A 27283-nucleotide genomic window follows, 5' to 3' on the forward strand; every position below is an offset into this window, starting at 1 on the left:
ACGCGCACCTGGGGCCCCGTGAGGAGGAATCCCTCCCCGCTCGCCATTACCCAGGATGCCGCGCGTTGCTTGCCATCTACCTGCACGGCGGTGGCGTTCCCTGCGTTACTCTATCCGCACGTGCCAGAGCGTACTAGATATAAAGGTGGTTAGTTTATCTCATAGTCATTCTGGGTATGCAAAGGGAAGTGAAGGAACGAAGATAAATGGCATCATGAAGGTGCTGGGTACCAATCGCCGCAGGGACGGTTGCTACGGTGACGCGGCCCGTAACTTCCGGATCCTGCGCAGGCGCAGAAGCAGCTTCGGCGCTCAACTTCCGGTACTTCCTTTTTTTAATTCCCCCCTCCCCTCCCCAGAGTGTGTTAGTTGGTTCCTGGTGCTTGAGGACCGGGGAGGTCGACGGGACGGTGTCCTGGGCACTGAAAGACGCAGACTTCCTCGAGGACGGAAAGGATCTGATCGCTAGCCATGGCGGCCCTGGTGAGTATAGACGGAGCGGGCCTGGCAGTCCCGGCTTTGGCGGCCTTGGGGACCCCCACCCCCATCACCGTACGGCCTCCCCTCTGTCTCCGCAGGGTCCCGGCAGCCAGAGCGTCACCGAGTACGTCGTCCGCGTGCCCAAGTAAGTGCCCGGTGCCATCGAGAGCACCACTGGGAGCTTCCGAGCGGCCCGGCCACGGCCGGGGCCCCGGCGGATCGCCGGCCTCGGGGAACAGACAGGCTCGTGTCCCCAGGGAAGCAGTGGGTGACGTTGAACGGGCCTTCCCGAGGCCCCAGGCCTTCGCAGTGGAGCCCCACAACCCCCCTTGGCTGGTTAAGTCACTGTCACAACTCGCTAGTCACCAGCAGGAGTTCGGGGCCTGTTCCCAACAGATCAGACGTTTGTCATGCTGTCTTCCTCTGCCAAGACCCGCTGCCCGTCCCTGAGCTGTAGACTTTGCAAGTTGGATTTTGGGGATCTGTAATATTCAGTTCCAGTGGTTTCTTCCTGCTAACCACAACTCTGTGCCAAGTTTTCCATTGTCCTCCTGTCTTGTGTTCCCCTAAGGTTTTTGTCTTTCTCCTTTTTTGTGTGCCCCAACAACTGGAAAGGCTTTATTTACTAATTCTGTGTGTGTGTGTGTGTGTGTGTGTGTGTGTGTGTGTGTGTGTGTGTGTGTCAGTCAGTCCCTGAGAGCTTCTTCTTTGTCCATCGTGGGGCTTGAACTTGGAGCCTAGACGCTGTCCTTGAGCTCTTCTGCTCAAGGCAAGTGCTTTACCACTTGAGCCACAGCTCCATGTCTCACCTTTTCTGATTAGTTTATTGGAGATTAACGTTGCATAGACTTGTCTGCCCAAGTTAGCTTCACACCCTCTTCCTCAGAGATCAGCCTCCTGAGTAAGATTAAAGGCGTGAGCCACCAGTGGCCATCCTCCAGGGTCTTTTATGAAAAGGCTGAGCCAGGGTGGGTTTATTGAATGATGGATTTATTTAATATTACCCTTTCTTGCCTAGGAACACCACGAAAAAATATAATATAATGGCTTTTAATGCAGCTGATAAAGTCAACTTTGCTACATGGAATCAGGTAAATTGCCTGGTTCTGGAGGTCTGGGGATGGGGTAGGGGGGAGGGGCTGTGGAGAAGCTCACTTTGGTGGTTGTAACTTCCAGTAATTCCCTCAAGTCCTTCCCTTGTAGAACTAGTTGGTGTTAAAACTACCACAACAACAAAAACTGGGAAGTCAGAATGGTCTGGCTGTGTTGTGAATCCTGGTCTGGGGGTAGGTGGAGAAGACTAGGGGTTGGGGTAACAAGTGACTGAGGATGAGTGTGGCACAGTAGAGTTGGCAGAGGGTGGCTGTGTTCTAGGTGTTTTGGAAATGGAGCTAAAAGACTTTGAATATTTTCGAGCAAGGGCAAGAAAATTACACTTCATTCATAACCATCCTCCAGTGTTAAGAAACCTCTGTATGTCTTGTTGTTCGAAGGAGGAAGCCATCTGGGTGCAGTGGCTCACACCTGTCACCCTAGCTACTCAGGAGGCTGAGATCTGGGGATCCTAGTTTGGAGCCAGCCCATGCAGGACCTTCTGTGAGACTCTTACCTGTAATTAACCATCAGAAACTGGAAGTGGTGCTGTGGCTCAAGTGGTAGAGCCTTGAGCACAAATTGATGAAGGGACAGCGCCCATGGCCTGTTCAAGCCAAACAAAAACAAAAACAAAAAGGAAGCTGGGCATAGTAGCATATACTTGGCAGGGGGAGCTCAATTCAAAGGCCACCTTGGACTGTATAATTTCAAATATTTTTTAAAAATCCAGGTGCTAGTGATTGACACCTGCAATCCTAATTACTCAGGGGGCAGAGATCCGAGGATCACAGTTCAAGACTAACCCAAGCATGAAAGTCTGTGAGGCCTTTTGGTTTAATCAGTCATGGAGCTTGAATTCAGGGCTATCCCTGAGCTCTTTTGCTCAAGACTAATGCTGTGCTACTTGGGGCCACAGTGCCACTTCCCATTTTCTTGGTGGTTAATTGAAGATAAGAGTCTTATGCCCAGGCTGGTTTTGAACTATGATCCTCAAATCTTAGCCTCCTGGGGCTGGGAGCATAGCTTATGGTTGAGTGCTTACCTAGGATGCACAAACCCTGGGTCAATTCCTTGGTACCTTGGTACCATATACCTACCCTTCCTTCAGTTGCTCAGTTGCCATCTTGGTTATCACAGCAGCTGTTCTGCTCCTATAATGTGTGTGTGTGTGTGTGTGTGTGTGTGTGTGCGCGCGCGCGCGCGCGTGCGCGCGCGCTAGTAGCCAAGGGGTTCCTGAGGCCTCAAAGCACAGAGACTTAGAAATGCCAAAGAAGTCAGGAAGAGCTTCATTTACGTGAGAGAGAGAAAATTATGTTCATCCATGTGTTGAGAGTGTGTGTGTGTGTGTACATACACGCACATGCACTTATGTACATGCTCACATATGCATCAATCCTAGGGCTTGAACTCAGGACCTGGGTGCTGTCCCTTAGCGTTTCCACGCAAGGCTAGTGCTCTACCACCGGCCCTTGGCCTGTTGTATCAGAATAGCTGTTCTGTCTTACGGTTACTACTCTAAGTCCCAAGCTCCCTCCACCATACTCACAAAGTGCACACACCTGTGCCACTGGTGCCTGGAAGTTGGTCACAGACATTGGAAGCACAGGACAGGGAGAGGCAGAGGACTGGCCAGGAGAGAGCAGGAGAGGGGCCCTGACTGGTGGTGCCTGTCTCACTCATCCAGGCCCGGCTGGAACGGGACCTGAGCAATAAGAAGATTTACCAGGAGGAAGAAATGCCAGAGTCTGGCGCAGGCAGCGAGTTCAACCGGAAGCTGCGGGAAGAGGCGAGACGCAAGAAGTACGGCATCATCCTGAAGGAGTTCCGGCCCGAGGACCAGCCCTGGCTACTGCGTGTCAATGGGAAGTCCGGCAGAAAGTGAGTGACCTGGGGCATGCTTGAACTCAGGGCCTAGGCGCTGTCCCTTAGCTGTTTTGCTACATTGTGCAAAGATGTCGGCCCCTAGGCTGTTGCCTGGCTCAGCAGTGCTCACAACTTAATTATTATGTGGGCTGGAGCTGCAGCCCTGGCCCAGAGGAGCCTTGTGAGGTCTTGGGCAGGAAGGGGTCCAGCACAGGACTGAATTAAGGCAGCAGCAGGCGAGGCTGGAGATGCTGGTACTGGCTGGGGTTGATTTGTGCTTGGGGGCTGGCGGGCTCAGGCTGCCTGTTCTGTCGCTCCTCCCTTGGGCTTCTTGGATGGTCTGCCGCTGACAGGGTGAAGGTGTCAAGGGCGCCCTGGACCCTGGGCACTTGGGAGGAGACAGGTGTGGGGCGCTGGTGGAGTGGTAGTGCCTGACTGAGGCTTCCCACAGGTTCAAAGGCATAAAGAAGGGGGGTGTGACAGAGAACACATCCTACTACATCTTCACGCAGTGCCCCGATGGGGCCTTCGAGGCCTTCCCTGTCCACAACTGGTACAACTTCACGCCGCTGGCCCGGCACCGCACTCTCACCGCCGAGGAGGCGGAGGAGGAGTGGGAGAGGTAAGCCTGCATGCTGGGCGCTTGGCGATGGGCACTGGTGCTGCCCAGGGCGGACTCAGCTGGCGGGCACTGTCCTGGCTGGCAGAGCCAGTGGGAGGCGGCGGCTTTGCTTGCTGCATGAGCCACTCTGCACGGGTGCCTCGGGCACTTCCCACCATGGAGCTGAGGCAGGATGGGCACCCTGGAGGGTCCAGAAAGATGGCACATGACAGAATGGTACTTGTCACAGAGGAGCAGCTGCTCAAGGAGCTGGTGATTCCCCAAACATTAAAAAGCCATGTGTGGCGGTGCGTGCCTTAATCATGCTACTTGAGAGGACGAGTCTGGAGGATCAGGAGTTCTAGGCTACTCTGGACCACAACTTCATGCCTATAATCCTAGCTGCTCAGGAGGCTGAGATCTGAGGATCTTGGTTCAAAGCCAGCCTGGGCACTAAAGAATGTGAAACTCTTATTTCCAGTTAACCCCTAGAAAACCAGAAGTAGTGCTGTGGCTCCAGGGGTAGGGCAGCTCAAGGGCATCACCCAGGCCCAGAGTTCAAGCCCCAAGACCAACAAAAAGAAAGAAAATCCAGCTGTGGGCTGGGAGTGTGGCCTAGTAGTAGAGTGCTTGCCTAGCATGCACGAAGACCCAGGTTTGATTCTGTAGTACCACATACATAGAAAAAGCTGAAAGTGGTGCTGAGGCTCAAGTGGTAGAGCTGTAGCCTTGAAAAAGCCCAAGGACAGTGCTCGGGCCATGAGCTCAATCCAGGACTGGCAAAATAGAACAAAATAAAAAAGACCCAGTTGTTTGGGAGAGTCTCCTTGAGTTTTTTAGTACAGAAATTCTGGATGGTCATAGGTTGGCTCACCCGTCCAACCATGGTCCGTGCCCTCGAGCCTCGGGCACTGCTCTGGCACCTATCCTGAGGCCCTGCGATGGCCCGGTGGCCGTGGGGGCTCTTGGTGCTGTCCTCCCCAGGGTTCGCAGCTTCTTTCCTCTGTTCCATGATGGGAAGGACACAGGTGCGATGCTGTTCCTGGTTCCTGGATCTCTTCTAAGTGCCCAGCTGCAAGCTTACTGTGTAAATGACATCAAGGGCCTGGCTCAGCACCTGCGTGGCATGCACAGTGTCCTAAGTTCAACCCTCAAAAAAAATCAGCTGGGCACGGTGGCTCACACCTGTAATCCTAAGTGGCGCTGTGGCTCGGGATAGCCCTGAGCGGTCACCGTGAGCTGAAGAAGAGCTCAGGGACAGCGCCCAGCCCACAGGGCTCTGATTGTGTGCGGCCCCCAGGAGGAACAAGGTTCTGAACCACTTCAGCATCATGCAGCAGCGGCGGCTCAAGGACCAGGACCAGGATGAGGATGACGAAGAGAAGGAGAAGCGCAGCCGCAAGAAGGCCAGTGAGCTGCGCATCCACGACCTGGAGGACGACCTGGAGATGTCCTCGGATGCCAGCGATGCCAGCGGGGAGGAGGGTGAGAGGAGCGGCCGTGCCAGGGATGGGTGGAGACAAGGACATCCGGTGGCTAATGCTTCTGTCACTGAGCTGATTGTTACTCCTAGTGCCCTAGAGCGTACAGGACCTTGGGAAGTGTGTGTGTGTGGGGGGGGGGGGCACCGGCTGTCTAGGGGTTCAGTGAGAAAGCACAGCATAGGGTTCCTTGGTGTGGTGCTGGGCTGTGGGCTCCAGGCTGGGTGGCCTGAGTGACAGCCAGGTCCCTCTGCCTGCAAGAAGTGTGGGCTCGCCCCAGAACCCAGTCCCCGCTATCAAGGCCCCCACCATGTGTGTACATCATCTTTCCCGCCTGCTATAGGCAGCAAAGCCCCCAAGAACAAGAAGAAGACCCCCCTGAGCAAGGCTGGCAGGAAGAAGAAGAAGAAGAAGGGCTCGGATGACGAGGCCTTCGAGGACAGTGACGATGGGGACTTTGAGGGCCAGGAAGTGGACTACATGTCCGATGGCTCCAGGTGAGGTAGGGGGTACGGGGGGGGGGTGAGGCCCCACCCACACCAGGCCAGTGCTTACCTTTGTCCTGTGCCCCACAGCTCCCCGGATGAGGAGGCTGAGGGCAAGCCCAAGGTCACACAGCAGGAAGAGGGCCCCAAAGGTAGGCAGGGCTGTCCGGAGTCAGCTGGGGGGCTGGGCCTGCACACATCGTCCTGCTGACACCCCAACACCTGCCACAGGGGTGGACGAGCAGAGCGAGAGCAGCGAGGAGAGCGAGGAGGAGAAGCCGCCCGAGGAGGACAAGGAGGAGGAGGAGAAGAAGGCGCCCACCCCGCAGGAGAAGAAGCGCAGGAAAGGTGGGCATCCGGCCTTCGGGGGCGCAGTGCATGTGCTGGCGGGGAGGGCAGGCATGGGGGCCTGACAGCTGCACCCCATCTGCAGATAGCAGTGAGGAGTCGGACAGCTCGGAGGAGAGCGACATTGACAGCGAGGCCTCGTCAGCCCTCTTCATGGCGGTGAGGCTTCTTCCTGCGGGGTGTGGGCCGGGAGGCGAGGGCGGCTTCGGGATTCAACCCCACTCTGTCTCTGCAGAAGAAGAAGACGCCCCCCAAGAGAGAGCGGAAGCCGTCGGGGGGCAGCTCGAAAGGCAACAGCCGGCCAGGCACGCCCAGCACCGAGGCTGCCAGCACGTCGTCCACGCTGCGCGCGGCAGCGAGCAAGCTGGAGCAGGGTGAGGCAGCCTGCAGGGCCGGGAGGTGGGGGGCCGCAGACGTGGGCCCCCACCCATGTGCTCCCCCCCACCCCACGGCCTCAGCCCCTCCACTGCCCCCACAGGGAAGCGCAGCAGCGACACACCAGCGGCCAAGCGCCTGCGGCTTGACGGGCCACAAAGCCTCTCCGGGAAGTCCACCCCACAGCCACCCTCGGGCAAGTCCACGCCCAGCAGCGGGTAAGTCTGGGGACTGGGGCATCCGGCCAGGCCCAGGGCACATCTCCATTCCTGCTGATTCCCCAGCCCCACTGAGTGACCCTCACCCTCCACGCTCCCCCCCTCCCCAGTGACGTGCAGGTGACAGAGGACGCCGTGCGCCGCTACCTGACACGAAAGCCCATGACCACGAAGGACCTGCTGAAGAAGTTCCAGACCAAGAAGACGGGGCTGAGCAGCGAGCAGACGGTGAATGTGCTGGCCCAGATCCTCAAGCACCTGAACCCTGAGCGCAAGATGATCAACGACAAAATGCACTTCTCCCTGAAGGAGTGACCTCGCCTGCCCAATAAACGGCTGCTCACACCCACCCGCCTGCATCCCCCCACAGCCCGCGCCGTCCACTCCCCCGTCTCCAGTCTGTGGTGACAGGTGTGATCACGGTTCCCTGTTTACTTTCAGTGACTCGTTTGTTTGTTTTTTCTTTGCCAGTCCTGGGCTTGAGCTCAGGGCCTGAGCACTGTCCTTGGACTTTCTCAAGGCTAGAGCTCTACCACCTGAGCCTCAGCGCCACTTCTGGCTTTTTTTCTATATATGTGGTACCTAGGAATTGAACTCGGGTCTTCATGCATGCTAGGCAAGCACTCTACCACTAGGCCAAACTCCTGGCCCAGTGACTCCATTTTTAAAAAAATTCTTAGTACTGGTTCTGGAGCTGGAACTCGGCCTAGGCCCTGTCCCTTAGCTTTTTCACATACAGCTAGTGCTGTGCTCTTCCATGTGGGCGTTTTGCTGATTAACTGGAGATGACAGTCTCATTTTCTGCCAGGGTTGGTTTCAGTGTGATCCTCAGACCTCACCTCCTGCGCAGCTGGGATGACAGGTGGGGTCCGCCAGGGCCAGGCAGTGCCTCCATTTCCAATTCCCATCTCGTGGACCCTTGAGTTAGGAGGCTAAAGTTGGCCCCTTCCTTCCAACGCTTGCATTTTTATTTTAAGCATCTTAATCCCTACGACCTACCTAGCATCCGCAGGCCTGAGGCAGGCTGCCATCTCCTGTCTCCTTCCTGACAGTTCTCTTCCTGGGGCGGGAGGCTTGGGGGAATCCTGGCTGGCAGGTGGCTTCTGCCAGCATAGCGGTGACCCGCAGGCCTGTGGGTGAGGCTGGTCCTGGCTGCATGTCCATCAGAGCCCGGGTGTCTGGGCTGGTGTGCCTGATATATTCTATTCCAGCCGGCACAGCCAGGCAATGTTATGTAGGATCGGCCGTCCCGCATTCCTAGACAGTAACGTGGCTGAGTGGAACATGGCTGCAGCCACCACCTTGGAACCTGTGTCCCCAGTGGCCTGACAGGAGGCAGGATATAGGGTTTCCAGAACTGGAAGCCTCATTTTGTCAAGCGCAAATGCCTGAGCTGACAGGCTAATTCCCAGGAATGTCTACCCAGCCTTCTACCGGCGTCCAGGCAGGGAAGGCAGGGCTGCACCTTGCCTGCCTGCCACGTGGGTCTCCGTCTAAGGCACCATGTATATCAGGCAAGCAGTATGGCCCAGTAGTGAAGGGCAGGGGCCTTGGGTTCAGGGAGCCTGGGCTCAGTCACTAAAACAGGCCTGTGTACATGGCTCACCAGATTCCAGTGATGAAAGCATCGTAGTTCTGCTTGAACAAACTCCTAAGGCGTTCTTGGCTAGAAGGCTGTAATTTACAGTTGTATTGTTACCCAAGAGCTCACACAAATACCAATTCTACCAGCTGGCTACACGTAATGGCATGTTTTGATTCTTGCCAATCTTGGGGGTTGTTCCTGTTTTTATTATTTTATTTTTGCCAGTCTTGGGGCTTGAACTCAGGACCTGGGTTGCTTAAGGCTAGTGAGTCACAGCACCACTTCTGGCTATTTCTGTGTATGTGGTACCGAGGAGTCAAACCTAGGGCTTTGTGCATGCTAGGTGAGCACTCTACCACTAGGCCAAACTCCCAACCTTATTGTCCCAAATTTTAACCTCTCATTTTTCCGGGGGGGGGGGGGGGAGGGTGGTGTGGGGAGGTAGGCTGGTACTCTGGGCTTGACCCAAAGGTCTCAGCTTTCTTGCTCATACTTTGGGCTTTTTGGTGCTTAATTGGAGAGAATCTCATGGACTTTCCTGCCTGGGCTGGCTTCAAACTGTGATCCTCACACCTCAGCCTCCTGACAAGAGCCACACATGCCTCTTTGGTGTTTGGTTGGTATCAGGCACCTCAAATAGGAAAGAAGCATCTTTTAGTACTTAGTCTTGAAAGTTCTCCAAGCTTTAGAATGCCAGGCAGTGCAACGGCACTCGATGCCACCTCCCTGAGCTGCACCAGGCTGGGAGCATGGAAGGCCCCAGACCTTGTGTCTGGCAATGATCATGCATGTTAGATGTATCAGTATTCTGGTGACCTCAAAATGGAGCTATAGCCACGAAGTCCTCAGGCTTGCCTTCCAGAAAGGGGAGTCCCTGCCTGCTGTATCCCAACCCTTGACTGTCGCCAGGCCTCTCCTTTTTCCTGTTTTGAAGCTGGCTCAGCCAGGCCCGGAGACAGGCCATGATATGTTGATCCAGGAGAGAGCCAGGAGGGGATGGAGCAGCCCAAGCCCCTCCCAACATGGCCCCCACCTGGGACAGACTGGAGGCTGGCTCCTGAGCCACCCAACTGCCTTCACAGGAAGGGACCCCTGCTGGGGGGGCTCTGACTCCCATCTCTCACATCAGCTGGTGGAGCAGGGACACTGGATGCCTGACTGGGGTTTGGCCTTGGCTGCATGCGTGACACTCATAAATCAGGGGGCATCACGGGTGTTGGAAATGGGTGTGGAATGTCTGGGTGGGTGGGGTGGGAGTGAGCCCATCACGGTTAGGAAGAGCCAGGGCGTGATGGGTAAGAGTGGAGGCTGAAGATGTGGGGATGAGCTGGGCTGCACTCTACTTGCCCCTGGCTGCAATGGCTGGTGGTGAAGAGGTTAAGTAAGTCCCCAGTGAGGCCAGGAATAAATTGAGGGCCCAGGGCTCCCCCAGCCCCAAGACCTGTCACAATGGCCACAGGGAGAGTGGTATGTGTGTGTCTGCTGTTGCTCTCACTGCGGCTGGGTCTCGGCTGGAACTTCGATGCCTCTCAGCGGGCAACAGGGCAATTCTTGTCGGCACAGACGAAAGAAACTGGAGGAACATGGAGGCCACCACTGGGTAAGGACCCCTGAAGACGCTGGTGACTTCCCAAAGCCTTCCTGCTGACAGCCTGCCTCAGGTCAATGCCTTCTCTCCCCCAGGTGCCCACCACCCCCAGCTCCGCCCTCGCCGAGCCCCCACTACTTCGTGCCAGCTGTGGAGCTTGACCCTGCCGGTGGCTGAGCTGGGCCTGGGCTATGCCTCCGAGGAGAAGGTCCTCTTCCGCTACTGCGCTGGCAGCTGCCCCCGCAGTGCCCGCACCCAGCATGGCCTCACGCTGGCTCGGCTGCGGGGCCAGGGCCGAGCCCATGGTGGGCCTTGCTGTCGGCCCACCCGCTACGCTGACGTGGCCTTCCTGGATGACCGCCTCCGCTGGCAGCGGCTGCCCCAGCTCTCAGCGGCTGCCTGTGGCTGTGGCTGATGGGGACCAGCCACCCAAAGGCCCCAGAGCCACAAGTAGAAGATGGAAGGCTTGAAGAGCTCACTTGGCTAATATTTATTGGCATCTGGGTGCAGAGAAGACTAGAAGGGGAGGTAGGCAGGGGCGCTGGCAATGAATGTAATAAAAAAGCTGCTTTCCTGGCCTTGTGACTGTTTGCCAGTGTGTGCCCTCACCAGCCGCCATGGCACCAGGTGGGCAGATGCTACCCTGTACAGGCTGCAGGTTCCACAGGTAGCTGGTGAGAGATGGCTGGGCTGTTGCTGGTCCAGCTTTCATCCAAAAGTCTGGTATGTGGGAGAATCTGGGGACCAGCCAGGCCTTCAGCAGGCTGGGGGTGGCTGCCCTGGCCCTGTGCCCTCAGGGAGGGAGCGGCAGATTACAGAGATGCGTCGGCCCCGGGGAATGTGACGTTCCCCGAAAAAGGACTCTTCATCTCGAAGAATCTCGTGAGAGAAGTCGTACCGGGCTGCACCCCTGCAGGAGAAAACCAGTTGTGAAAAGGTACCTGCCAAGGATTGCTCAGTTGCAGGGAGACAAGGTCTGGGTGTCTCTGCTGCCCCCTAGTGCCTGCCCTGGGTAAAGTCCATGAGGACTGAATGAGAAGGTTCTCAAAGTCAAGGTGGGTGCCTGCAATGTCTGGGGAGTAGTGCTGTACCTTAGGATGTAGAGAGAGCCTGGCTCCAGCAAAAGTTCCAGCCACTGCCCTGGCTCCTGGGTGTGTACCAGCCGCATAACACTGGAGGACAGCAAGGACAGGCCAGCAATGGTGGTCCCACAGAACTGGAAGAGGGCATGGGGGGTGGGTCAGGCTCTAGTGTGGTCCATGCATCTCCGATGAGAGGGGAGCCACTGGTCTCTGCCCACCTTGACACTGTCCACGTGGGGTTTGATGTAACCCTGAGGCTCCAGGTCCAGCACATGCACCAAGGACAGGAGAGTCTGGCCAGGGCCAAAGGCAGCAGACTGTACTCGTTGCAAAATCGCTCGGCTTGCTTCAGACCAGCGGGACTTTTCTGTCTCCCGGAAGCCATGGATGGCCTGCACAGAGAGCTGTGGTCAAGAGCTGGGCTCAGCCCTGAGCCTGTGCTTGGCATGAGCAAGGTCCTGAGTTTTATTCCCAGCACAATAAATACAGTTCAGTAGGGAGCTCAGGTCAAGCCGGGCAGCTGGGGACGATAGAGGAGGATGAGAACGGGCAGGGGCAGAGTCCAGAACAAGGGACTAACCCCCAGCACGACCACTGTCCTTACCTTCATCCTTTCATGCCACAACCTAGGCATGAAAACCATAGGCCCCTGTAACCTAGCACTTAGCCACCGGCATGATCCTAGCAATTTCTGAAATCGGCCAAGGTCCAGTCTCACGCCAACCGCTGCTTCTCTCCACATCTCTTTCCACACTGTTGGCTGTCTCAGTCCTGGGCGGCAACAATGCCGGGGCCCCGGATCCTGCCTCCAGTTATGTCCCTGTCCCCCTTTCCAACGTGTTCTCCGGTCCCCAGGTCCCTCATCCCACAGCTCCCATCCATCTGCCTGAATGCCAGACCCCGCTCAGAGCAGACCCACAGGCCCCATTTTTAGGTGGCACCCACAGAATGGCCCCCCACGGCTCCCATTCCTGAAACTGCGCGCTCCGCCCCGGAGAACGCAGGCCCCGCCCCCACCATGACGCCGTCCCACGCTTCAGGCCCCACCCCCGCAGGGAATATGGTTATCACATTGGTCCCGCCCCCAGCATAACCACGCCCCGACGCCTTAGGCCCCGCCCCCCAACACCCCGTGACTCCGCCCTCGCCGGCCTCACCGCGTCCCAGTGATCGTATTCGTAGCGGCGGCGGCGCAGTTCGGGATCCAACTCCCGGCTCAGAGTCTCCTCCTCCACCTTGCTCAAGAAACCAGGCCTCACCACGGCCTCATCCTGCAGGCGACTCAACACCGCTGGGCACGAGCCCCGTATCCATCCAGAACTAGCAAGCGTCCTCAGCGCCAGCCGCCCACTCCAGGCCATAGCCCTCCTGCCGGGCCGTGCGAGGTCGCGGTTAGAGCCCGCCCTCTCTATAGAGCCATTGGCTGTGTCCGCCAGGCCCCTCCAGCGATTGGCTTTGCTCACGGTCCCGCCTCTCGCTCAAAGATACTGGTTGTCCTTGCTCGTCCTCCCAGGCTATTGGCTCCTTTAGAGCCCGCCTCCTCTCGGAGCCGGTCTGAGTAGCTTAGTTTTTATTGGTTGAGCCGAAGTCCATCGGCAGCTGGGCCTTAACCCCGCCTCCTTTACTCGGACAGCCTGTCCCGAGTCTGGGCTGCTAAAGACAGTGCTATGGAGTTGGCTAGGGTTAGAGGTCAGGGGCAGAATACAATCCAGGTGAAGTGAAGGGTCAAGTGTAGGGGGGCGCAGTTTGCGCAGTAAGGAGTTGGATCAAAGGTTATAACAAGGCTTCCTTCATTTCTCCTCAATAATTTGTTGGGGCGGGGACATTGGCCTAGTGGTACAGTGCTTGCCTAGCATGCATGAAGAACGGGGTTCGATTCCTCAGTACCACATACATAGAAAAAAGCTGGGAGTGGTGCTGTGGCTCAAGTGGTAAGAGTTCTAGCCTTGAAAAAGCCCAAGGACAGAGCTCAGGCCCTGAGTTCAAGCCCCATGACAGGCCAAAAAAAAATTTATTGTTATTTGTGCTTGAAAATGCTACCATGTTTGGTTTGAAAATGGCATTGTTCATTATTATTATTTATCAGTTCTGAGGCTTGAACTCCCTGAGCTTCTTTTGCTCAAGGCTTGTACTCTACCACTTGAGCCACAGCACCACTTCTGACTTTTTCTGTGTATGTGGTACTGAGGAATGGAGTTTAGGGCTCCATGCATGCTAGGTAAGCATTGTCCCAGTAAGTCACTTTCCTAGCCCTTGGTGTCTTCTTTTCAAAGATTCAGAAATTCCTATTGAAATACTTAAGATGCCTGGAGTTGGCAAGTCACCCATGATTTGGAGATGCGGGTCCAGGCAAGAGCTGCTCATCAGCTGGACAGGCTTCAGCACCCATGTTCTCTGCTGTTCATGTGCTTAAAAATGTTTGTAGTGAGGGCCAGGAGTGTGCCTAGTGGTAGAGTGCTCACCTAGCATACACAAAAGCCGGGGTTCAATTCCTCATTAACACATACGTCAAAAAGGCCGGAAGTGGTGCTGTGGCTCAAGTGGTAGAGCTCTAGCCTTAAGAAAGCCCAAGGACAGTGCTCAGGCCCTGAGCTCAAGAACGAGGTCTGGCAAAAATAAAAATAAATACAGCAAATAGACAAATGTGGCTTCCCAAATGCTCTGAATCACACACTCACACACGCAGGAACCTCATCTCTCTGGCTTCTGAAACCATGCATGTTCTTGGAAGACTTGTCTATCATTATTATGATTATTATTACTTTTTTCCAGTCCTGGGCTTAAGCTCAGGGCCTGAGCACTGTCCTTGGATTTTTCTCAAGGCTACAGCTCTACCACTTGAGCCTCAGCACCATTTCCGGCTTTTTCTAAGTATGTGGTACCAAGGAATTGAACCCGGGTCTTTGTGCATGCTAGGCAAGAACTCTACCACTAGGCCAAACTTTTCCATTCTTTCTCCACTCCAGCCTGGGTTTTGGGTTCTACAGCAGGGAGGATTCTCTGATTTAAGGTCCTCAGTGACACCCCTGACCTGGGTTGAAGGTGCAACATCAGACATCATCCATGAAACATCCTTATCCTTCCCTGAGTCTTGACCGTTCCCTACCTTGCCAGCAGCTTGGTTTTGTAGGAAGAATTCTCTCCTTCCACCCAAGAGCTAAAGCCCAGCTCCTCACCCCCATGATGGGGCCAGCATTCATCTCCATCTAGATGATGCCATTGGGGCAAGTTGCTAGTCCCCCAGTTTCATGACTCCAGGACACTCAGAGGCCACTGTCCTGGCCCTTCCTTTTAAAACCTTACATGGTGACATCACCCTGTGGTGTGGCCATGCTTTTGCAATATAATAGGTTATACTGTAATTCCAGGCTGACCTTGAACTACTGAGTGCTGAAATTACATGTATGTATGTAGTTACCTGTATACACCCAGCATGCCTAGCTCCCTCCTCCTGGGGGGGGTGAGGAGGGAGTAGAGGACTGTAATATCTAAACTCAGGGCCTTAGGTTCTATTGTTTGGCTTGCTTGCCCTGCTGGCGCTCTATCTCCTGAGTGCCTCCAGCCTAGCTGGCGCACCAGTGCATATGTACTCGTACACACACGCGCACACACACACACACACGCACACTGCCACTCCTTCCCGGAGAACACAGTGAGGTGTCTGTGTTTCCTCCACAGCACAGGCCTTAGCCTGTGCTGAGGAAGGGCAGTCCAAGGACTGGAGCAAGGAGCACAGTGCAGGCAGAGCTGGGTGGCCCCTGGAAACGAATGCACTGTCACAGGGCAGTGAACCATGGTTTGTGCAGAAGACCATGAAGATTTAATTTAAAATCACAGTGTCTCAGCCGGGCTGCCCCCACCAAGGGGCACCCCAACATCCAGAGTTCCTCAGTGGGTCCCTCGGAGCTGCAGCAGAGGCCTGATGCTCACTCAGGTGCTGGCTGGGGCAGGTGGCTCTGCTGGTGGTGTGGCAGGCTCCTTCTGTACCAGCTCTGGCTCATCTTCACCATCCTGGGGTGGGTGGACCAGGACCTTGTCCAAGATGCCAAACTCCTGTGCCTCCATAGGGCTCATGTAACGGTCTCTCTCCATGGCCGACTCTGTGGGAGGCAGAGTACCTGGTATGAGAGGCCTGGGGCCAGGTGTGGAGCTCCCCAAACTCCTAGGTGGGACTGCCAAGTACTAGGGTGGGGCCAAACTCAGGGCCTGGGCACTGTCCTCTAGCTTTCTTTTTGCTGGTTTAACTGGACCTAAGAGTCTCATAGACTTTTTCTGCTTGGGCTGCTTTGAACTGTGATCCTCAGATATCACCTTCCTGAGCAGCTAGCATTACAGGCATGCAGAAGAAACCTCTTATGGGCCAGGGGAAGTTCATATGAGGATAAGTGGAGAAGGCAAGTGGTGATCCCCAAGCCAGTTACCAACCCTGTTGGACCTTAACCTTGGACTTCTAGCCACCAGCTAGGGAGACAGTTCTGGTTCTACCAGGCCCAGTGTGGTCTTAAGTCTTCCCCTCTGCCCACTAGTACAACACCAATTTCAGTTTTTTTTTTTTTTCTTTTTCTTCTTTTGGCCAGTCCTGGGGCTTGAACTCAGGACCTGAGCTGCTTGCCTAGCATGCATGAAGCCCTGGGTTTGATTCCTTAGTACCACCTACACAGAAAAAGCCAGAAGTAATACTGAGGCTCAAATGGTACAGCACTAGCCTTAAGCAAAAGAAGCTTAAGGACAGTGCCCAGGCCCTTAGTTCAGGCCCCAGGAGTGGCAAAAAATACTAATACTAATAAATAAATAATACTGCACTGAGCACAGTGATCTGGGGGTAGGATGGACAATTGGCCAGCACTGGCACCCTGGGCACATTTCTCAGAGAGGAGGGTCTGTTCTCCTGAGGCCTGGAATAGGGCGGGAGAGGGGCAGGGCAGGCGTGGGCACTCACCAATCACCTGCAGGCTCTGCTTTGTGTGCTTGGCGTAGATGTTGTAGAGCTGCCTTTTGAGCTTCAAGATCTCCTCTGCTTGGATGGCGATGTCTGTGGCTTGGCCCTGAGGGTCGAGGGGAGTAGGAGGGTAAAGGCTGGGCTTTGGAGGGCTCTGCACATCCCCTTACAACCTGCTTGGTCCTCTGGACCAATATTTTTTTCTTTTTTGCCAGTTCTGGGGCCTGAACTCAAGGCCTGAGCACTGTCCCTGAGCTTCTTTCGTTCAAGGCTAGCACTCTACCACTTGAGCCCCAGTGCCACTTCTGGCTTTTTCTGTGCATGTGGTACTGAGGAACCGAACCCAGGGCTTCATGCATGCTAGGCAAGTACTCTACCACTTAGGCCACATTCCTAGCCTCACATACTTTCTTTCAACCATTTTTTTTTTTTCCCTGCCATACCTGTGGTGGCTCCTACTTATAATCCCAGCTACACCAGAGGCTGACATTTGAGGATGGGGATGCAAAGCCAGCCCAGGCAGAAAAAGTCCAAGAGACTCTTAATTCCAACCAGTGAGCAAAACACCAGATTGGAAACATGGCTCAAATGGTAGAGCACCATCCAGTGAGTGCAAAGCCCTGAATTCAAACTGCAATAGCAGCGAAAAGATAAAACGTACACCCCACGTCAGATTTCTGCCCAGTCACTGCTATATGGACCTTCCTCTGTACCCCCAGAGAGAGGCTTCTAGGCCTTCACTCACCCGGGCGCCCCCTGAGGGCTGGTGGATCATGATGCGGGAATTGGGGAGCGAATGTCGCATTCCTGGGCTGCCGGCGGCAAGAAGCAGAGAGCCCATGCTGGCAGCCTGACCCACACACCACGTGCAGATGGGGTTCAGTATGTATTGCATCGTGTCGTAGATGGCCAGGCCAGCTGTCACCACGCCTCCTGTGGACAGGGGTGCAGGGGAGGGGTCATGCCAACCCCTCACCCACCCACTCCACCCCAGCCCTGAGGAGGGCCCTGAGAGGTGTCATTTCAAGCAATGGTCCTAAGTGCAAATGGCTCAGGAGTAGGGAAATGACAGAAAGAGGGTCATGGGGTTGTGTGTGGGGGTCCATCTGAGCTGACTGACCATCACCATATTTGAACATGAGGCTAAGGGGACCTGATCTAGTAATTTTCCAAGAGAAACAACAAAGCAAAGGAGAGTGGTGGCTAAGATGGAATATTCTGTAATCTTCCTACAGTGATTACTATGTGAACCCCAGCTGGGCAGTTTATCCTGTGAGGCCTTGGGCAAGTTACTCAGCCTCTGAGCCATAGTTTCTCCACCTAGGCTGGAGAGAACTAAACCATGCCCTACCACTTAAGAGTAAGGATGAAAAAGGCTGGTTGAAGGGGCCAGGAGCATGACCTAGTGGTAGAGTGCTTGCCTAGTATGCACAAAAACCTGGGTTTGATTCCTCTGTACCACATACACAGAAAAAGCCAGGAGTGGTGTTGTGGCTCAAGTGGTAGAGCTCTAGTCTTGAGAAAACCCGAAGGGGGTGGGGGAAGCTGGTTGAAGATTGTCTAACATATATTAAGTACTTGATACAAATCAACTATGCTTTTCTTGGGAAGAGAAGGAAAAAAAAAAGAAGGAAAAAAAATCTGTTTGAAACAGAGTTTCATTTTGAGTCCAGGCTGGCCTTGAACTTGTGTCCTCTTGTCTCAAATTCCTAAGTGCTAGGATTGCAGGTGTGTACTGCCCCACTTGGAAAACAATTAAGCAATTTCAAAATGTGGATCAGATCAAGTTGTTAAGAAAGCAGTATATGTGAATTTAGCTGTGGGTTTGTGGTTCTGCATTTAAAAGCTAAAAAACAGAAATACATCAGGCGATATGAATTTTGTCCATCATGGGGCTTGAACTTTGGACCTTGGGGCTGTCCCTGAGCTCTTCAGCTCAAGGCTAGCACCCTACCCCTTGAGCCACAGTGCCATTTCCCAGTTTTCTGGTGGTTAATTGGAGATAAGAATCTCACGGACTTTCATGCCCAAGCTGGCTTTAAACCACAATCCTCACATCTCAGCCTCCTGAAGTAGCTAGGATTACAGGCATGAGCCACTGGCACCCCCAGCTTGCAATATGAATCTTGACTTCGGAGGTGATAATCAGGAAGATCAAGGTTCTAGGCCAACCTATACAAAAAAATTAACTGAACCCCTATTGCAATCCATATACTGGGTTTTGTCCTACACACTTGTCATACTATGTGCACAGGAGGCAGAGGTAAAAGATCATGATCTTTCCCTATCTGGAAAACAACTAAGGAAAAAGACAGTAGCTCTAATGGTAGAGCCTCTGCTTCAGTACTGGGGGTTTGGGTGGGGGGTGGGGAGAGAACAACAGGCAAGCTTTTACTGTTTCAAGATACTCTGGGGTTTCTGGAGAAATGTTCATACCTTGACTTCAGTAGCACCATCCCTAACCAGGGATGTTGCTGCCCAAAGCCCTGGCACCTCCCAAGGCGCAGCCCTGCCCAGAGAAAGGCCCTGCTCACCAGGGCTGTTGATGTACATGTGGATGGGTTTCTTGTTGCTCTCAGACTGTAGGAACAGCAACTGTGCAATAACCAGGCTGGCCAAACTGTCATCGATCTGCATGTGGGGAAAATGGGGAGGGGGGAGTCCCCAGATTGGGGGGTGAGAGAGAAGATTTAAGGGAAGGGTGAGGGGAGCTGGATTAGGAAATCAGAAAGGGGGGGCAGACCCCAAATAAGAAGGGTCTGTGGGGCACCTGGTGGTGGTTCATGCTTGTAATCCTAGCTACCTAGCTTCTCAGGCAGCTGAGATCTGAGGATTGCAGTTAGAAGACAGCCTGGGCAGGAAAGTCCGTGAGACTCTTATTTCCAACCGTCAAAAATCACAAGTGGAGCTGTGCCTCAAGGGGTTAGAGCATCCGCCTTGAGCAAAAAAATAAAGCTCAGGGACAGCGCCCAGGCGCTGAGTTCAAGTCCCACAAAAGAGGAGGTGGTGATGGTCAGGAAGAGTTCAGGATCAAGAAAGGGGCTGGAGGAGAGAGAGGGCCGGGTCTGGGACTGGGGGCTCGGGATGCGGGCAGGAGCCATCACGATTGGCGGGGGGAGGCTCCTGCCCAGGAAAGACAGGACCTGGAGGTCGTAGGTGATCGGGAGAGGACCTGGAGGGGAGCTGGGGGGAGGAAGGGGCGGAGGGGGGGCCGGCCTGGGGCCCGGGGCTCACGGGGCGCTCACCGGGCCCATCACGCACACGATGCGCTCCCGCAGCAGCCGCGAGTAGATATCATAGGCGCGCTCGCCACGACCCTGAGGGTGGAGTGGGGAGGGGGGGAGATGGAGGTGAGAGGTCGGAGGTGAGAGGTCAGGAAGCCACTGAGGAGGCCCCTTTTCCCCCCACAGCCCCGGGCCATGTCCCCGCCGAGCCGCCGTACCGTCTGCTCCACCACAATGGGAATTAGCGGGAGAGGCCGGGCCGCCGACGCGTGCAGACTCCGCTGCAGGGCCAGGCCGCTCACCGGCGTCCACTGTGCGGGGACGCGGGCAGAGAGACGAGGCCCTAAAGCGCGACATCGGCCCGCCACCAGTAGGGTTTCCCTCACCAACACTGAGGGCCACATGCCGCCGCGCGTTCGCTTCGGCTTCCGTCCCACGCAGGAACTACAACTCCCGGCGTGCTCCGCGCCACGCCCACCTCGCCGAACGGACTTCCGGGACGCTGGGCTGCGTGCTCCGGGCTGGGCGTGAGAAGGCCGTGACGAGGATGGGGGCGGAGCCGCAAAGGGGCGGAGTCAGAGGAGGGAGCCTGAAAAGCCATGCATTTGACACTTGTTCTTAACCACTCCCTCAGTTTTGTTTTGTTTTGTTTTGTTTTTTTCTTTTCTGGCCGGTTCTGGGCCTTGAACTCAGGGCCTGGCATTGGCCCTGAGCTTCTTTGTGCTCAAGGCCAGTGCTGTACCCCGCGAGCCCCAGCACCACTTCCAGCTTCTTCTGAGTAGTGCTGGGGATACGAGTCTCGGACTTTCCTACCCCAGCTGGCTTCGAACCTCGAGCCTCAGATCTCAGCTTCCTGAGCAGCTAAGATACAAGCGTGAGCCACTGGCACCCAACCAAAAGCCTGCTTTTTTGAGACAGCACTTTATAAATGTATTCCTGAACTGGATACATACATGATGACCCAGGCTGGACTTTATTTGACTGTATTTCTTAACTTCCCAAGCACTGAGATGACAGCTATACATCACCACATCTTGCTCCTGGCTTGGCTCTCCTCCTCCTCCTCCTCCTCCTCCTTCTTTGTGATAGTACTGAGATATAAATTTAGGTTGAGCAATTCCCTACCACCTGAGCCAGGACTCTGGCTTTTTGGCTTTTTGTGGTTATTCATTTTATTTTTACATTTTTATTATTATTTATTTATTTACAATTGTTAGTCATGGGGTTTGAACTCAGGGTCTGGCTGCTATCCCTGGACTTTATTGCTCAAAGCTACTGCTCTATCACTTTGAGCTACATACAGCTCGGTGTTCTATTCAGAGTCTCAAGGCCTTTTCTGTCCTGGCTGGCTTTGAATTGTGATTCTCAGATCTTAGTCTCCTGGTTTTGAAAATCACAGTAGATGTTGGGTGCCCTAGGAAAGAAGTGTTTCATATGTTCCCTGTCCTATAAGAAATCTTAATCTCATGACCCAATGACATGGGACACAGACACAGCCTCAAGAGATTGGAAACAGGGCAGACACATGTGGCTGTGGAACTTTCAAGAAGGCACTCAGGCCTGGATGGAGGCAGCTATATATTGGTAGGACCTGGTTGTGGCCAACCAGCCTTGGGGTTCAGAGGGTTTCAGGCACCACAGCCTGCAAATTCATTGTCACTCTCTCTAGTGGCACATTAAAGATGGGTGGGAAGGGGTTGTCCCAGTTTCTACTGTGAGTCAGTCGGTGGCCTTGCTCAGCCAGTTTCCAGAAGGCCCCAAGCTCAAGCCCCACCCTGGAGTGAAGAGCTAGCCATGAGCTGCAACCGCCTTCCCCGCCCCCTCCACCTGCGTCCCCAGCCCTTCTCCAGGTGCTCACATCACCTGAGTTGTGAGGTTAGCTCCCACTCCACCTGGCCCTGTCCCCATAATACCTTGCAAATCCACAGCCCTATCCAGCCCTATCCAGCCCTCTCCAGAGACCCCTGGTAGATGTCCTGTCCTGTCACTGTCCCCACACTCAGCAACCTAATGGAGAATCAGAAAAGCCAAACTAAGTGATGTCTCTCCATCACCTTCCGTGACTCCACAGTACCTGCTTCCTTCCCCTCTTTTATTCTCCTTTTCCCTTTGGCTCAGCCTTTGGGCTCATGAAGTGCAATGTAGTCCTTGTCTAGCTCCTCAACACATCATTCTTAGCTTGGATGTCACCTTTTCCTGACTTACTTTGGTGGACTTCCCCCCACCCCCACGAATATTCCAGAACAATCTTCTCATTTAAGTGTCATCTATGTGTTATTGTGATCAAAAGTACTTCTATGGCCAGACACCTGTGGCTCATGCCTGTCGTTCTAGCTACTCAGAAGGCTGAGTCTGAGAACCATGGTTCAAAGCCAGCCCAGACAGAAACGTTTGTGAGATTCTTATCTCCAGTTAACTGTGTCTCAAAATAGTAGTGTGCTAGCCTTGAGCAAAAAGAGCTCCGGTGAGGCTGGGAATGTGGCTTGTGATAGAATGCTTGTCTAGCATGCATGAAGCCCAGGGTTCAATTCCCCAGTACCACATACACAGAAAAAGCCAGAAGTGGCAGAGTGCTAGCCTTGAACAAAAGAAGCTCAGGGAGAGTGTCCAGGCCCTGAGTTCAAGCCCCACAGCCAACAAAAAAAGAGGAATAATTCTATGGATTTATTTTGTTTCTCCTTTGTATGCACCAGCCCAGAAAACCATATAGACACACAATCTCATAGAAGAAAGAAGAATTTATTATCCGCTGAAGCAGACAGGCTAGCTGTTACAGGATAAAGTGTAGCAACCTGTTCTTAGGCAGAGGAGGTGGTTATATGGTATAAAGGAGACTGAAGGCGGGATAAGAAGGAGCTGGGAGCAGGAAATCTTTAGTTACAGCTGGACACTGGAGATGTCAGCCAGCTAGGGCAGGATATTCTATAGTTGGCTTGCAGCCAGGGAAGACAACCTATATCTGGCATATAACTCAGATAATGCATTCTTTTCTTTTTCTGGGTCATGGGGCTTGAACTCAGCCTGAGCACTGTCCCTGAATTCTTCAGCTCAAGGCTATCACCCTGCCCATGAGCCAACCCCACTTCTGGTTTTCTAGAGATTAATTGGAGATAAGAGTCTCAGGTCCTTTGGTGCCTGGGCTGGCTCTGAACCTTGATCCTTAGATCTCAGCCTCCTGAGTAGCTAGGATGACAGGTGTCAGCCAGCCCTCTGGCTCAGGACAATGCATTCTATAGCTGGCACGTAGCTAAGGAAAATATTCTATATTGGACATGTATTCAGAACAGGGTACCCCTTACAGCTGTACACTAGAAATGGCATGGCCCGGCCTGGCTTGTGGATGACCAACACAAAGGCGATAAACCCAAAATAGGGGTGGATATGCCAAAAGCTGGGTGCAGATTCTCAGTCTTGTACTGTTTCCGGGCTTTTTTGTTCAAGGCTAGCACTCTACCACTTGAGCCACAACTCTACTTTCTTTTTATTGAATTCTTTATTTTTTGGTGGTCAATGCCAGGTGAGTTCATGGGCTTTCCTTCCCAGAATGGCTTTGAACTGTGATCCTCAGATCTCAGCCTCCTGAGGAGCTGGGATGACAGCACTGAGTCACTGCCACCCAGCTTCTAATCACTCTCTATAGAATGAGCTCCTCAGTGGAACTTTCTAGCCCAGTTCTTATGTGGGATACACATTGGGGGTAGATTATCGTTAGGAATTGTGGCTCACCCAGGCCTGCGGAGGGCACTTGGTTCACACAAGAACCAACTTGACTTTTTTCTGGGTGATAATGCTCTCCCTAAATCCTGCTGGAATGCTGGAATTTCACCATCACCATCAACAATGCTGGTAAAGGCCAATTGTTCCACTGGAAGAGAGTCAAAAGAAAGGGACTCACTCAGATCCACCCATCCCAAGGGAGGGGCACCCAATTCCCATGGGCTGAGCCTGATCTTTTCTCCGTGGCTGGGTACTGGTGGCTCATGCCTGTAATCCTAGCTACTCAGGAGGCTGAGATCTGAGGATCATAGTTCAAAGCCCACCTGAGCAGCAAAGTCCATGCGACTCTTATCTCCAATTAACTGTCAGAAAACTGGAAGTGGAGCTGTGGCTCAAGTGATAGACTGCTAGCTTTGAGCAAAAGAGCTCAGGGACAACGCCCAGGCCCTGGGTTCAAGCTCCACAGCCAAAAATCTTTTTTAGAATATGGGTTCTCTAGGCTAAGAGCCATCATTTATTTCCTCCGCAAGTGAGTGCATGTAAGCCATCCCTGATGGTAGCACAGAAAACCCTGTGAAGGCCACACCAAGCTGGATACTTACACAACACAGCTGCCAGTGGGTTACCAGGGCTTTTCTTTTTCTGTTTCTTTTTTCTTTTCTTTTTGTTTTCAGTCATGGGGCTTGAACTCTGGGCCTTGGTCCTGTCCCTGAGCACTTCAGCTCAAAGCTACCACTCTATCACTTGAGCCACAGCACTACTTTCAGTTTTCTGGTGGTTATTTGGAGATAAGATTCTCACGACTTTCATGCCCTGGCTGGCTTTGATCTCAGTCTCCTAAGTAGCTAGGATTACAGGTGTGAGCCATTGGCACTCAGCTTTTTTCTTTTCTTCCCTTACCTTTCTTTTCCTTCCCCCTCTTTCTTACCCTCCCTCTCTTTTCCTTCCTTCCTTCCTTCCTTCCTTCCTTCCTTCCTTCCTTCCTTCCTTCTTTCCTTCCTTACTCATCATGGGGCTTGAACTTAGGACCTGGGGGCTATCCCTGAGGCTTTTGCTCATGGCTAGCACTCTACCAGTTGAACCACAGATCTACTTCTCATCCCTCCCTCTCTCCTTTTCTTTCTTTCTTCCTTCCTTTCTTTCTTTGTGTGCCAGTACTAGGGCTCGAACTCAGGGCCTGGGAACTATCCCTTTAACTATTTTACTGAAGAATAGTGCACTACCACTTGAGCCAAACCTCCACTTGAAGCTTTTTGCCAGTCAACTGGAGGGAGGTCTCATAAAATTTCCTGCCTGAATGGGCTTGAACCATCATCCTCAGACCTTAGCCTCCTGAGTAGCTAACATTACAGGTGTGTTCATTGGTCATTTATTTATTTGCCAGTGCTGGGGCTTGAACTCAGGGCCTGAGCACTGTCCTTGGGCTTTCTCAAAGCTAGCACTCGGCCACTTGAGCCACTGTACCACTTTTGGCTTGTATATGATACTAGAGAATCAAACCTAGGTCTTCATGCATGCTAGGCAAGCACTCTACCACTGAGCCACCTTTCCAATCTTCACTGGTTATTTTGGGGGAGTGGCTTATGTCTGAGCCAGTCTGGATTTTGAGATGACTGTTTCTGTTTCCTTGTTTTGCTGAGAAGACTGGCGTGTGCCACCATGCCCAGCCATCGGCTAGGAATGAGGTCTCTCAGGCCTGACAATGATCCCTTTATGTCTGTATTTATTTATCTATTTTTTTTGGTTATTTTACAGGTGATATACAGTGGGGTTGCCTTTACATACATCAAGTAAAAAGTACATTTCCTTTCCCATGGTAACATCTGTTCCTTCATTCTCTCCCATTCCCTCCATCACATCTCCACCCACAAGAGTAGCGTAGCTAACTTTCATCAACATGCAGGGAGCTCCAGAGCTGCACTTTTTCACCTTTTTCACTCTGGTTCTCTGCCCTTCCCCCACCCTCCCACAGATGCGCACAAATCTCTCAACTTTTATTCTGGGACTGGCTTTGAACTGTGACTCTATGATCTTCCCCTCCCAAGAACTCAAGTACCTAGGATTACAGGCTTGAGCCACTGTGCTCCCCTCCCTCCTTCCATCCCTTCCTTTCCCCTTCCTTTTCCTTCTTTTTCTTTCTTTCTAGTACCAGAATTCAAATTCAGGACTTCACATTTGCCAGAGAGATGCTCTACCATGCAACAAAACCACATTCCCAGCCCTTTTTATGCTTTTTTTTGCCAGCCTCATGTAGTTGTGTGTGTGTGTGTGTGTGTGTGTGTGTGTGTGTGTGTGTGTGTGTGTGTGTGGCTACTGAGGTTTAAACTCAGGGTGCTGGGGCTTGAACTCAGAGCCTTGGCACTGCCCTTGAGGTTTTTTTTTTGGGGGGGGGCTGGTATTGGGGTTTTCAACTCAGGCCTGAGCACTGTCCCTGAGCTTTTTTACTCAAGGCTGATGCTCCACCATTTAAGCCACACCTCCACTCCTGTTTGTTTGTTTGTTTGTTTTTTTAGCAGAAAATTGGAGATAAGAGTCTGATGGAGTTTTTTGGCTGGCTGGCTTTGAACCGGTGATCTTCAGATCTCAGCCCTCTGAGTAGTGAGGATTACAGGTGTGAGCCATCAGTACCTGACCTGAAGGAACTCAGGATTTTTATCCACCCCAGCCTCAGAGCATACTCTTCCTCCCTCCATTTCCCCAGCAGCCCAATTACGGGTTTGAGCCACCACACCTTGCTTGTTCATGGAGCTGGTGGAAGAGGGGGTGAGATCTTGCTAACTTTCTGTCTGGGCTTGCCTCTTTCTTCCTTCTGTCTGCTGCTGGAGTAGCTGGGATTAGAGGTGTGGGTCATGGCACTGGGCCTGCAGGTTGATATCTTACATAACTGCACAAATTCAAAACCAGAAAGTTGACATTGATATCATCTATGGATCTCATTTTAAATTTCCACAGCCTGCATGCCACCCCTGTGTGGTTTGTGCAATTGCTTTGTGCATGCTGACTTAGGAATGACACAGCTTAAACACAAGGACTTCAAGAGGTGACTTTGTAACTCTTTTGTCAACAGCAAAGGAAAGTGGATACAATAGGCTGTGAAGAACAGTGATTAAAAACTAATACAGTGAGCCACTCACCAGTGGTTTATGCCTATAATCCTAGCTACTGAGGAGGCTGAGATCTGTGGATCATAGTTCGAAGCCAGCCTGGGCAGAAAAATCTGTGAGACTCATTTCCAGAAAACCAGAAGTGGCACTGTGATTCCAAGTAGTAGAGTACTAGCCTTGAGTGAAAGAGCACAGTGAAATAGAAAGGAAATTGGCCAGGCTGGGAAGGCGACTTAGTTGTAGAGTGGTTCTCTAGCATGCACGAAGCCCTGGGTTCGAATCCTCAGTGAAGGATTGACCTCCACCCTGTACATACATATACCAGGCAAGCCACCAAAGTCAAGTGCAGACTGCTTGAATCTAACAGGGAAATCTATTTAAGCCTGACTGTAAACATTCAGTTATGGGTCCAATGGAAAAGCCCCCCATTTCCCTTGACCTAAATGGAGTTTGCATTAACCTCCTTGCTCAGATCTCATACAAATCCAGCTCCTGTCCCAGCTCTTTTTTTTTTTTTCTGGGTCATGGGGCTTGAACTCGGCCTTAGTGCTGTCCTTGAGCTCTTCAGCTCAAGGCTACCACCCTACCCTTGAGCCAAGCCCCACTTCCCATTTTCTAGAGGTTAATTGGCGATTAGAGTCTCAGGTCCTTTTGTGCCTGGGCTGGCTTTGAACCTTGATCCTCAAGCTACCGCGCCTGGTCTGTCCCAGCTCTTTACACACAGTCTTCATAAATATAGGAAGGCTGTGTCCTTTGCTGTTGTATCTCAATAAACAGTCCACCCCTGCGGAAGATGGACTCTGGCTTATTTCCTTCCTTTCTCCTCCAAGTTCCTAACAGATGGTGCCAAAACCTGCAAGAAGAGAAGTGCCAAGGGTAACTGGGTCCCCTCCACTGGCCTCTCTTGCTGCCTGTCATCAAGTAACAGCCATGGTCTGTGGGGGAGATGTCCCCAACACCGATACTCCAAGAAATCCCTCATGGACCTAGGGACTAGACACTCCCCACTCCCTGTCTGTGGGGTCCCCAAAGACTCCAGGAGTCTCTCATGTTTTGCTGTACCCCCTGATACCCTTTAATTAAGGCTTAGAGGATGCC

General features: G+C 53.2%; 4 protein-coding genes across 5 annotated transcripts; 2 read left to right on the top strand and 2 right to left on the bottom strand.

Moving 5' to 3' along the window:
* Positions 1–128: 128 nt before the first annotated feature.
* Gtf2f1 (general transcription factor IIF subunit 1) lies at positions 129–7386 on the top strand. The gene is made up of 14 exons (XM_090340005.1): positions 129–145; positions 360–483; positions 579–625; positions 1499–1571; positions 3260–3453; positions 3890–4060; positions 5340–5524; positions 5864–6017; positions 6096–6157; positions 6237–6353; positions 6439–6512; positions 6589–6727; positions 6832–6946; positions 7057–7386. The coding sequence occupies exons 2-14, from the start codon at positions 472–474 to the stop codon at positions 7259–7261; spliced, it is 1548 nt and encodes a 515-aa protein (XP_090196131.1). The 5' UTR covers positions 129–145; positions 360–471; the 3' UTR covers positions 7262–7386.
* Positions 7387–9765: 2379 nt separating this feature from the next.
* On the top strand, positions 9766–10571 carry Pspn (persephin). The gene is made up of 2 exons (XM_090340062.1): positions 9766–10131; positions 10215–10571. Exons 1-2 carry the CDS (start codon positions 9981–9983, stop codon positions 10532–10534), a joined length of 471 nt encoding a protein of 156 aa, XP_090196188.1. The 5' UTR covers positions 9766–9980; the 3' UTR covers positions 10535–10571.
* A 14-nt stretch (positions 10572–10585) lies between these two features.
* Alkbh7 (alkB homolog 7, RNA demethylase) lies at positions 10586–12587 on the bottom strand. 2 transcript variants are annotated; one of them, XM_090340046.1, is made up of 4 exons: positions 12359–12587; positions 11420–11593; positions 11211–11335; positions 10586–11029 (listed from the first exon to the last, which is right to left on the bottom strand). In XM_090340046.1, the coding sequence occupies exons 1-4, from the start codon at positions 12560–12562 to the stop codon at positions 10876–10878; spliced, it is 657 nt and encodes a 218-aa protein (XP_090196172.1). In that variant the 5' UTR covers positions 12563–12587; the 3' UTR covers positions 10586–10875. The 2 variants fall into 2 exon arrangements, with proteins under 2 accessions (XP_090196172.1, XP_090196180.1); XM_090340054.1 differs by lacking the exon at positions 12359–12587 and adding an exon at positions 11806–12164.
* Positions 12588–14998: 2411 nt separating this feature from the next.
* Clpp (caseinolytic mitochondrial matrix peptidase proteolytic subunit) lies at positions 14999–19792 on the bottom strand. Its single transcript, XM_090328819.1, has 6 exons — positions 19583–19792; positions 19386–19457; positions 18675–18771; positions 16886–17073; positions 16141–16246; positions 14999–15301 (listed from the first exon to the last, which is right to left on the bottom strand). Exons 1-6 carry the CDS (start codon positions 19766–19768, stop codon positions 15132–15134), a joined length of 819 nt encoding a protein of 272 aa, XP_090184945.1. The 5' UTR covers positions 19769–19792; the 3' UTR covers positions 14999–15131.
* Positions 19793–27283: the final 7491 nt, after the last annotated feature.

Source organism: Megascapheus bottae, chromosome 1 (genome assembly GCF_031878675.1).
Source record: "Megascapheus bottae isolate mThoBot1 chromosome 1, mThoBot2.hap1, whole genome shotgun sequence".
In the NCBI taxonomy this organism is placed as follows: domain Eukaryota; kingdom Metazoa; phylum Chordata; class Mammalia; order Rodentia; family Geomyidae; genus Megascapheus; species Megascapheus bottae.

Bases quoted from the DNA above. Each gene is read 5' to 3' on its own strand.
- Pspn (XM_090340062.1), top strand. From the start codon at position 9,981: ATGGCCACAGGGAGAGTGGTATGTGTGTGTCTGCTGTTGCTCTCACTG. The intron at 10,132-10,214 runs GTAAGGACCCCT...TCTCTCCCCCAG, and splicing joins AACATGGAGGCCACCACTGG to GTGCCCACCACCCCCAGCTC.
- Gtf2f1 (XM_090340005.1), top strand. The intron at 1,572-3,259 runs GTAAATTGCCTG...TCACTCATCCAG, and splicing joins ACTTTGCTACATGGAATCAG to GCCCGGCTGGAACGGGACCT. The intron at 4,061-5,339 runs GTAAGCCTGCAT...TGCGGCCCCCAG, and splicing joins GCGGAGGAGGAGTGGGAGAG to GAGGAACAAGGTTCTGAACC.
- Alkbh7 (XM_090340046.1), bottom strand. From the start codon at position 12,562: ATGGCCTGGAGTGGGCGGCTGGCGCTGAGGACGCTTGCTAGTTCTGGA. The intron at 11,594-12,358 runs GTGAGGCCGGCG...CTCTCTGTGCAG, and splicing joins AATACGATCACTGGGACGCG to GCCATCCATGGCTTCCGGGA. The intron at 11,336-11,419 runs GTGGGCAGAGAC...GCCCTCTTCCAG, and splicing joins CCCACGTGGACAGTGTCAAG to TTCTGTGGGACCACCATTGC.
- Clpp (XM_090328819.1), bottom strand. From the start codon at position 19,768: ATGTGGCCCTCAGTGTTGGTGAGGGAAACCCTACTGGTGGCGGGCCGA. The intron at 16,247-16,885 runs GTGAGTGAAGGC...CTCGACCCTCAG, and splicing joins AGCCCTCAGGGGGCGCCCGG to GGCCAAGCCACAGACATCGC. The intron at 15,302-16,140 runs GTGAGTGCCCAC...TGCCTCCCACAG, and splicing joins GCAGAGCCTGCAGGTGATTG to AGTCGGCCATGGAGAGAGAC.